At 30.0% G+C, this 9929-nt stretch overlaps 1 protein-coding gene across 1 annotated transcript; it reads right to left on the bottom strand.

The window, feature by feature from the left end:
- Nucleotides 1-281: 281 nt before the first annotated feature.
- LOC133030738 (uncharacterized) lies at nt 282-8941 on the bottom strand. Its single transcript, XM_061103520.1, has 3 exons — nt 8410-8941; nt 7032-7174; nt 282-3080 (listed from the first exon to the last, which is right to left on the bottom strand). The coding sequence occupies exon 3, from the start codon at nt 3078-3080 to the stop codon at nt 2133-2135; it is 948 nt and encodes a 315-aa protein (XP_060959503.1). The 5' UTR covers nt 7032-7174; nt 8410-8941; the 3' UTR covers nt 282-2132.
- Nucleotides 8942-9929: the final 988 nt, after the last annotated feature.

Raw genomic sequence — 9929 nt, 5'->3', positions numbered from 1 at the left:
ATAAATTAACCTAGCTCTTTTCAGATCTTCTAGGTTCTAAATCTCATGCTCTCTAATTAATCTCTTAATTAAACTAACATGAAATCAGCATTAAGCAATAATCTAAATGTCACAAAGGCTACGTAAATACTTTCGTTTCACATCAAAATCTAGACTATCCAATTTTAGCATTCTCAATTCTCACTTTTCAGATTTCGAATTGAGATCATAAAACATGTAAAAGGTGATCAATCTTGCACATGGAAATTAAACACAAATATGAATAGTGTTCACAATCAAGATGGAGGAATGACAATTATTCATTAACTAGGAAAAACTTAAACAACATTCATCATTCTCCCTAAATAGGAGTTTAGTTCAAAACATCCATAATCAAATCCATAATTAACATTGAAATAGAAAAGAACATAGAAAAATTAAAGAGAAGAGAAAGAACTAGTTGAAGCAATTGATCCGGGTCGCCACAAGCCGCTCTTCTAGCCTCCTCCTTTGTTTCTAGGGCTCCCAATCTGAATGATCCTAATTTTCACGAACTCCCTCTATTTAAACCAAGTCTCATCTTTAAAATTCGTGAAATTACGAAACTGCCCAAAAATCCCATCATTGGGTCCCCGTCGCGACGGGGTTAATCTTTGTTTCCTTCAAAATCTTTCTGCCAGTTCCCGTCGCGACTGGAATGTTGCCCGTCGCGACTGGATTAGGCAGCGACACGAAATTTGGTTTTTCTTCTTGATTCTTTCACCATGCGTCCTCAATTCTTGTACATACTTTCTATAAACACCCGAGGACCTGAAACAAAAGAATCAAGCGTAAAATAGCCCTAAAACTAGAAACAAAGAGTGAAAACTAACCAAAAATATGACCCGAAACTTAGACTAATTTTAGCCTAACAAATTCCCCCAAACTAGATTCTTACTCGCCCTCGAGTAAGATAAATACTACTAACTACTAATCCACTAACTACGCTATCAGATAATCACAATATTACTGCCTCATGTTCTGTTTTCTTCCACTGCTCAAACTAGAATTTCAATTCCACCAACTCTAACAATTAATTTAGATGCTCAGTTTGTCACACGCTGCATAAACACAAGATGACTTCACAATCGAAATAATGTTATAATGGTTTTACTCTTTCCAACCATTCCACTACCCGATAACTCATATGCTTGCATGCTTACCTCTCTCCACTAATGTTGACAACATCCTTTCTGAATCAATAAGGCTTTTTGAGGTTTAGAAAGTATGGCTTAGATACTTGGAAAATGAAAAACAATTTTGGGTAAAGATATCATAAGCACAAAAATAACCCACAAGCTTCTTCTAATTTCAAATTTCCCAAAGTGTTCTCACAACTAACCACGACCGAGAAATTTTTTTTCTTTCTTTTCCCAACATCACTGAATTTTTATTATTTTTTCTTGAATCATGTTTTTTTTTCTTATTTTATTTTCTTTTTCTTTATTTTTTTTTTCAGTGATATTGATCTTACCAAACATCTCTTTTTTTTTCTCAATCTTGCAAGTTTCCTTTTATTTCTATCTTCTCTCACACCATGTATTTTGCTCCCCCAAACTAATTGTATAGTTTATGATATCATTGATAAAATTATGAGGACAGAATTAACAGTGTGGATACATATTTCGGTTCAACAGGTGAAGAACAAAACAAGTTTAGGCTCAAGAGGGTTAACTAAGGATAATCATTTCATGGTAGGCTTGAAAGGCTCAAACTATCCAACAAATGCCTAAATCATATTCCTATTGAATACTGTCAAGGATTTCGCCTCAAGAGAATAAGACATGCAAGTTCTGAGCTATCATGTCAATCTTACCACAAACCATAGTAAAACAATTATAACATTTTTCACAGATCATCAAATTGCATTTTTACACAAGTTATACAAGCATCCAAACTAATCCAAAGAGTTAATAGAATTAAACACACATTTATTTTGCAATTTCAGAGAACATTACAATAAAAAACAGCACACAATTATCTTTTAGCTTATTGCCAATCCTAACTAAAACAGAAAATTAAAAGTGCAGAAAATAAAAATTTTAAAATCCCTCCCCCCAAACTAAAGATTCACATTGTCCCCAATGTGATATAATATTCAAGGTGAGAAGGACTTACCTGAACACCACATCAACAAGCGGTTGACGCCCGTAATAAGCGTCATGCAAGACAACTTGAAAATTGTTGTTGTACTTGCCTTCAAGCTTGGCAAGTGATGAGTTTGAACTAAAATCAGCACCAACAACATAAGACTTTGGATGATGTGCTTGGGGAGAAGCCTTTCGTAGCTCGTAGAGGATATAATATGATGTTGATAAAATATATGGATTTATTGGTCGTTTATCAGTCAATATCATTGATGAAGTTGAATCAATGATGCCATGTGCTTCTTTATCCTCCAATGTCACAGTTTCTACACTTTCATCTAACAACTCTTCTTCTTGTTGCTCTCTCTCCACTTGGCTATCCATACCCTCACTTGTGATTTCATATTCAATAATTTCCTCTTCACAAGGATCTTGATCTTCAATTGTAGGCTCATTATCGTCCTTGTATTCAAATAATGACCCTTCTTCATTGTACCAACAACTCTCATAACTTTCATCATTGGAGTTATTACATTCTGAATCATGAGTCACTGAATTATCACATAAGGATCTCACCATGTCAGTTAAGCAATTAATCTCTCCTGGAAGTGATTGTAGAAGTGATAGTAGTTGCTCCTCTTTTTCAGTTTGTTGGGATGAATTTGGGCAATAAGGTGGGTATTGGTGACTCCAACCCTGAAGTGATGGATCCCAATGCCAGTCGTAATCAAAATCTGCCATATAATTCAACAGATTTATTACATCATAGCCTCTCATTAATAGAGACGCTCCAGTTGCCCCTGCTCCGTAATTAACCCAACTTCTTGTTTCATCGTTAAGTCCATTATAAAAGAGCCATGTAAAACATCCACCTGAGAAAGTGGGATAACATCTCTCTCCAAACTCTTTAAATCTCCTCCAAGCAGAATAGAATGGTTCATTGTGTTGTTGGACAAAATCCTCAAGATATAGCATCTGGATTTATCTTGCAGGTCAAACTCATAAGTACAACATTAGTAAAATTAAAAAAAAAAAAACTAAATTAGTAATTAAAAGATAAAAATTTGAAACAACAAAATTAATACTAAAACTAAAAAGAAAAACCAAATTAGAACAAAATTTAATATTTAATAATATTACAAAATTTAATCTAAAAGAAACAGATTAGAAATAAGCAAAAAAAAATTAACCAAAGTAGAAGTTAGTATAATTTTGTGTAATATTAATCTTTAAACAATTCCCCGGCAACGGCGCCAAAAACTTGTTGCGAAAAATATTAATTACTACGCAAGTGCACGCAATCAAGTAGTATACTCACGCAAGTGAGGTCGAACCACAGGGAATTGGATTAATTACTACTAAACTATACTTATAATTCTATTTGGCAAATCAAAAGTATTTATGATTGAAAAAGGAAGAAGGAAATTCAAGAAACTTAAAGAAACAAATGAATATTAATCAAGATAAGAGAATAGGGAGACGAATCATGTTGTTAAGTTACCAATATTAATGTCTAATTGCTATCCTTCTCTTGAAGTGAATGACAAATTATAAATTAACCTAGCTCTTTTCAGATCTTCTAGGTTCTAAATCTCATGCTCTCTAATTAATCTCTTAATTAAACTAACATGAAATCAGCATTAAGCAATAATCTAAATGTCACAAAGGCTACGTAAATACTTTCGTTTCACATCAAAATCTAGACTATCCAATTTTAGCATTCTCAATTCTCACTTTTCAGATTTCGAATTGAGATCATAAAACATGTAAAAGGTGATCAATCTTGCACATGGAAATTAAACACAAATATGAATAGTGTTCACAATCAAGATGGAGGAATGACAATTATTCATTAACTAGGAAAAACTTAAACAACATTCATCATTCTCCCTAAGTAGGAGTTTAGTTCAAAACATCCATAATCAAATCCATAATTAACATTGAAATAGAAAAGAACATAGAAAAATTAAAGAGAAGAGAAAGAACTAGTTGAAGCAATTGATCCGGGTCGCCACAAGCCGCTCTTCTAGCCTCCTCCTTTGTTTCTAGGGCTCCCAATCTGAATGATCCTAATTTTCACGAACTCCCTCTATTTAAACCAAGTCTCATCTTTAAAATTCGTGAAATTACGAAACTGCCCAAAAATCCCGTTACTGGGTCCCCGTCGCGACTGGCAATGCCCTTGTCGCAACGGGGTTAATCTTCGTTTCCTTCAAAATCTTTCTGCCAGTTCCCGTCGCGACTGGAATGTTGCCCGTCGCGACTGGATTAGGCAGCGACACGAAATTTGGTTTTTCTTCTTGATTCTTTCACCATGCGTCCTCAATTCTTGTACATACTTTCTATAAACATTCGAGGACCTGAAACAAAAGAATCAAGCGTAAAATAGCCCCAAAACTAGAAACAAAGAGTGAAAACTAACCAAAAATATGACCCGAAACTTAGACTAATTTTAGCCTAACAGATTCTCCTTCTTATTGTTTGGATTCTTCACAGTCTTACATACTATGATTGAGGACCAACTTGTTATGTGTGGGCATGTACTCAATCACTAATGGCTGAATTTTGGTTTGTGAATAATAGGCTATGGTATTTTCGATTAGAAGAAGAAGAAGGAAGATGTCTCATCAACCTAGAGAGAAAACTAGGTTTTTAACTTTGGAGGCATTAGTTGGATAATGAGACTATAGTCTTCCTTTTATAATAATTTCCAATATGGTTAGGGTTGAATTATTAGGAATAAAAAATTGATAAAAATATAGCAAAATAAGCACCAAGTGGCCGACCACTTAATGGGCCCCACACAAGTTTGGTTTTTGCCATTTTTCTCAAATATTTTATCTATTTTTCACAAATACCATTTTTTGCACTTTCAACCCTATAAATATCAAAACTATTTATTTAATAATTAAAAAAACCATCAAATAAAATTGTCATTTATAATATTTATTAATTAGACTCGACAAACTCTCTTAATTAATAAATTAACCCGAAAATACCATTTCTTCACAATCAAGCCATAACATAGTGAAAATTCATAAACTATAAATAATCTAATTTTAGAATTAAAATTGATTAACTAAAATCAATTAACTGAGTCTTACAAGCAGTTTGTCTCAACTTGTATGGGGACTATGGGCCTATATAACGGAGCTTCCAATAAGCAGATCTAGAATTTACCAAGTAAATTCACTAACTTATTAATTCCTCGTTGAACCACTATGAAACATGGAATTGCACTCTCAGTTACATAGAGCGCTTTATATGTTCCACGATATAGATACGCTATTAATTATCCATTGTTATAATCCCAATAATCAATGATCCTCTATAAATGATTTACATTGCATAGGGACAAAATTACCGTTACACCCTTTCAATGTATTTTATCCTTAAGGGCTCGTTTGAAACGCCGTATTAGGTCGTATTGTATTGTATTGTATTATATTGAATTGAATTATATATCATATTTTTATATAATACTATGTTAAACTTTAATTTATACTAAAATATTATATATTTAGGTGTCCATAAAAGTTAATACCACATATAGTTTTACATAAAAATATTGCATAAAATGCAATTCAATATAATACAATACAATACAATACAATACGACCTAATACGGCGTTCCAAACGAGCCCTAAAACACTTAGCCACCTATAAATGATATTTTAGTGAACTAATATAATCACTAAAATGAGTGCTCTATCATTTATCTCTATTTAGCCAAGCTCAAAGGAAATCATCGTTTCACTTCTATGTCCAGATAGAAGCTATAGATTCCATATCTATGATTAGCGCTCCCACTCAATTGTACTACCGTGTTCCCAAAATGTACATATCACCCGGACCAAAAGGTAGGCTTAAGTAACAAATCAAAGAACACAAAATAACACTCTCGAGATCGAACCTAACCATCTCAAGATTGAGATCATTTGATCTAGGATCAACTAGGTGATATTGAATCGAATAGATATTACAGTAAGATTATCATATCTAGTTCAAGTTCAATATCGGTTCCTTCCGATGCATACTCCATACATCCAACCCAAGCTTACTTTAACCAATGCCCTGTAAAGGGCATAACACTTATCCAATGTACAAGTAAACTACGTTGTAGATTATCATATCAGTTAAACCATGTGTACTGATAAATCTAGGAATACATTTAATCACACAATCTTGTTTACTTTTCACTGTGTTGACAACACAATAAATAAAATACTAGTGTGATAAGGTTTGGATGAATTTATTCATCAAATAAGTAAATAGATGATCACATGAACCAAATAACACTAGCTTGAAGTTACGTGCGATTGCACGTATAATTAGTTGTATATTTAATTTTTTAATTAAATAACATATTATTATTTTATTGGTATAATAGATAACGTTATGTTGTATATAATTTTATTAAATAAAAATATCACTTTAAGAAAAATATAATTAATATAAATTATGAAAAGAAATTTATTAGATGATTACTTTGGACCATTTTTAACTATAGATTAAAAAATTACCTTTTTGTTAATATTTGTATAAATAGTTCTTACGCACACATCTCTCCACTCTAACATTCATAAAGAATAATGATTAGACAAAATGTTATATAAGACAACAAATTTCAAGTATAATATAGTTTATAACATTGGTAAATCGCTCTAGTTAGTTTTACTTCTTTTACACTTGTACCTAATAATTTATTATAAGATTAAGTTGATATATATGAATTTATAAACATAGTCTCTAATGAACAAGAAAAGAAGGTTGGGAGATACTCCATATATAAAGAAATCCACCTCCTCATAGTCAAAAATAAATAATACATGTAATGTAGATATTTGTAATAGAGTACCGAAAAGAAACAAAACTTCAGTTACCATAATCAGAAAAGGTTTAAGGCAAGGTAGTTTACTTGCTTACTTGTTAGAGTAAGGTCTTGAAGAGCCTTATCTTATCCTTATTGGAGCCTCTTCGTGCCTGAAATCTCTACTGATCTGACCGGCTATATGAGTATGATTTTTTTGCTATATGAGCATGATTGATGTAAAAGAAAATAGATAAACCTATAAACATATAAATATACATAATATTAATTTTGATAAAGAAACAATTAAATTATAAATAGTTCTAAATATCAGCTTGACAATTTTAACACACTAATTATAAATAATTCTAAATATCAAAAAGTATGCTCATTAATTGTATATTTCAAAAAAAATCCAAAGTTCTATGAATGTCCCTAATAAAATATAAACAATAAAGTTGTAAATTAAAAAAAAAATTAGCAAAATTTCAGTTAATATAAGAAATAGAACAAATTGAAGATTTATATTTGAACTCTTAAAGACCGAAGGGACGAAACTCGTTAGATCCCCTGATAGAACACTACTTTAATAAATTAACATCATCAGCAAAAGAAAAATTAAAAGAAAAAGAACATAAAAATAACAAAAAAAAAAAAAATGTGTCCAACAACATCAATTAGGAGGACTTGTGTTATATAATAAACCCAATTGTACTACCATTTATGTAAAGTTTTGCTAACCCCGATGCAGTCATCAAATTGGTAAAGCTAAATGTGTCTAATCAGGGGCGGAGCCACATGCACCCCAACAGGGGCTGTGGCCCCCCCAAAATTTTTTAAAAATTTATACTAAGATATAATTATATATATAAATACACCATTTTTTATAATATATATAATTTTATTATATATGAATTTAAGTATCATAATTATATATAATAATTATATTATTCCTTTTCTATACTTAATTTGATTTGTATTAATTTTAAAAATATATTTAATAAATTGTTTAATTAATAGTTATAAAATTAACCAATTATATTATTCTTAAAATCACTATGATTTATTTTTTTTGAAAAAACTACATATCATTATTAATTTTGGTAATATTAAATTGAACTCCGTCAAATTTTAAAGTATCACTCATATTTTATTTTTAATTTAATTATTTGATTATTTTTTAAAATATTGTATAAAATATTTATAAAATTTAAAAATCATAATATTTTCCACAATTAACATACATCCTTAAAAGATATTTTAGTCACCAAAATTTAAATTTGTTGTATACTGCGTTGTCCGATATTGGCCCCCCCAACTATTTAGTTCTGGCTCCGTCCCTGTGTCTAATTGTACAAACTAAAATACAAAAATCATAAATTGACAAAAAACATAATTAAATTGAACAACTCCTTATTTTAAAGAGGGCCAAATCTACGATACCAACAAAAATGTGCACAAATTCAATAACAGAGATACTATATCTTCTATTACCGTAAATAAGAATCGATTGTGGCTGAGAGAAATCCAAGAAGAGAAGACGATGGAAGAGATACTATATCTTCCATTACTGTAAATTTACAATTCATTAAGCGGAAGACAGTAAAGTTGACATCAAGGTGCGAGTGTGTTCGAAGAAGAGAAGACGATAGAAGTCGCTTTTCTGTAAAGTCATGGCTATGGGTTCTCCTCTACGAATAATTCGACGTGTTGGTATGGGTTGTGTTGGAAGCTAAGGTTTTTGCTCCAGAGAGAGAATAGGTGAAATGGTTTCTCTCTTTTCCATTCAGTAGTCGCAACAGAGAAGAGAAAGAAAAATCAAGAATCCTATTTTACCATTATTTTTGAGAAATTAGTTAGATATCTTGAATATTTGAGGTATAATTTTTCGGCATTCTAGAATCTTCTCTCACGATTCGAGGCTTCATTCGCATAACAATAGCAATTATTTATTATTATAAAATTAAATTATATTATTAGTAACCTCCGTTAAAGTTAACATAGCTACGTTAAAGTTAACAGATAAATAAATAAAATACCGTTAAACCAAGAATTACCGTTAGATAGACACTTTTAATATATAAAGATATATAATTTTTCATATTAATAATATATTTATTTCATATTAATAATATTTTAGGTTTTTTCATTCTTACATTTTAAAAGTATTTTTTTTTTTTGTATTTATACGAAAAATTTACATAACAATTAATAGAGTAATTTAAATCACAATCAAAATTAACACAGTAACTCACATAAAAACTATCAAAACAACTATACTGTATATTTAAAAAAAAAAAAAATAATACATAGAATAATTTCTCTAATATTTTATGTTATTATATACAAAATTATATTCATTTAAGTTAAAAGAAAAGATAGCATTAAAGATTGCATTTGATCCTTATACAAAATAAAATAATAATTGCATATAAGGAAATAAAGGCAGGGAAGGGCTGTATTATTCCCTCATACAATAATTGATTCACTCTCATTATCTTTTCTCCTTCTGTCCTCCAATGAATCCAGCTAACCAAACACACCACTAAATTTCTGTCAATTTTTTCTTTTTTAATTGATTTCTATTAAAATCTTCTATACACACAACATAATTAATATTTTGGGTTATTAGTAGCAAATATTTATCTTTTTTCACAAATTTAATGTACATGTTAAATATTACTGTTATAAAATTAGATTACTACTATATTGATTTTGAAGTTAATTGTTACACTTATAAAAGTACACAATAGTTTTTCACAGTAATATTTATTGACAACTCAAATTTGTAAAGAAAAATAAACTTAAAAAATTATACCACACAAATAAAAAGATAAAAAAGTTAAGTGTATAAAAATTAAGGTAAATAGCGTCATAAGTATTTTAAATTTATAAGTGACATAAACTCAATGTTTATTTTTAGCAGTATAAGTATACAATATTTATAAAATTATAATTTTTCTCTAATTTTGTCAGTACAAACTGTTATTATCTTAAACAGAACACATTATAGA

Source organism: Cannabis sativa, chromosome 9 (assembly GCF_029168945.1).
Source record: "Cannabis sativa cultivar Pink pepper isolate KNU-18-1 chromosome 9, ASM2916894v1, whole genome shotgun sequence".
In the NCBI taxonomy this organism is placed as follows: domain Eukaryota; kingdom Viridiplantae; phylum Streptophyta; class Magnoliopsida; order Rosales; family Cannabaceae; genus Cannabis; species Cannabis sativa.
The sequence above is the reverse complement of the archived record's forward strand: the minus strand, read 5'-3'. Positions and strand labels throughout refer to the sequence as shown.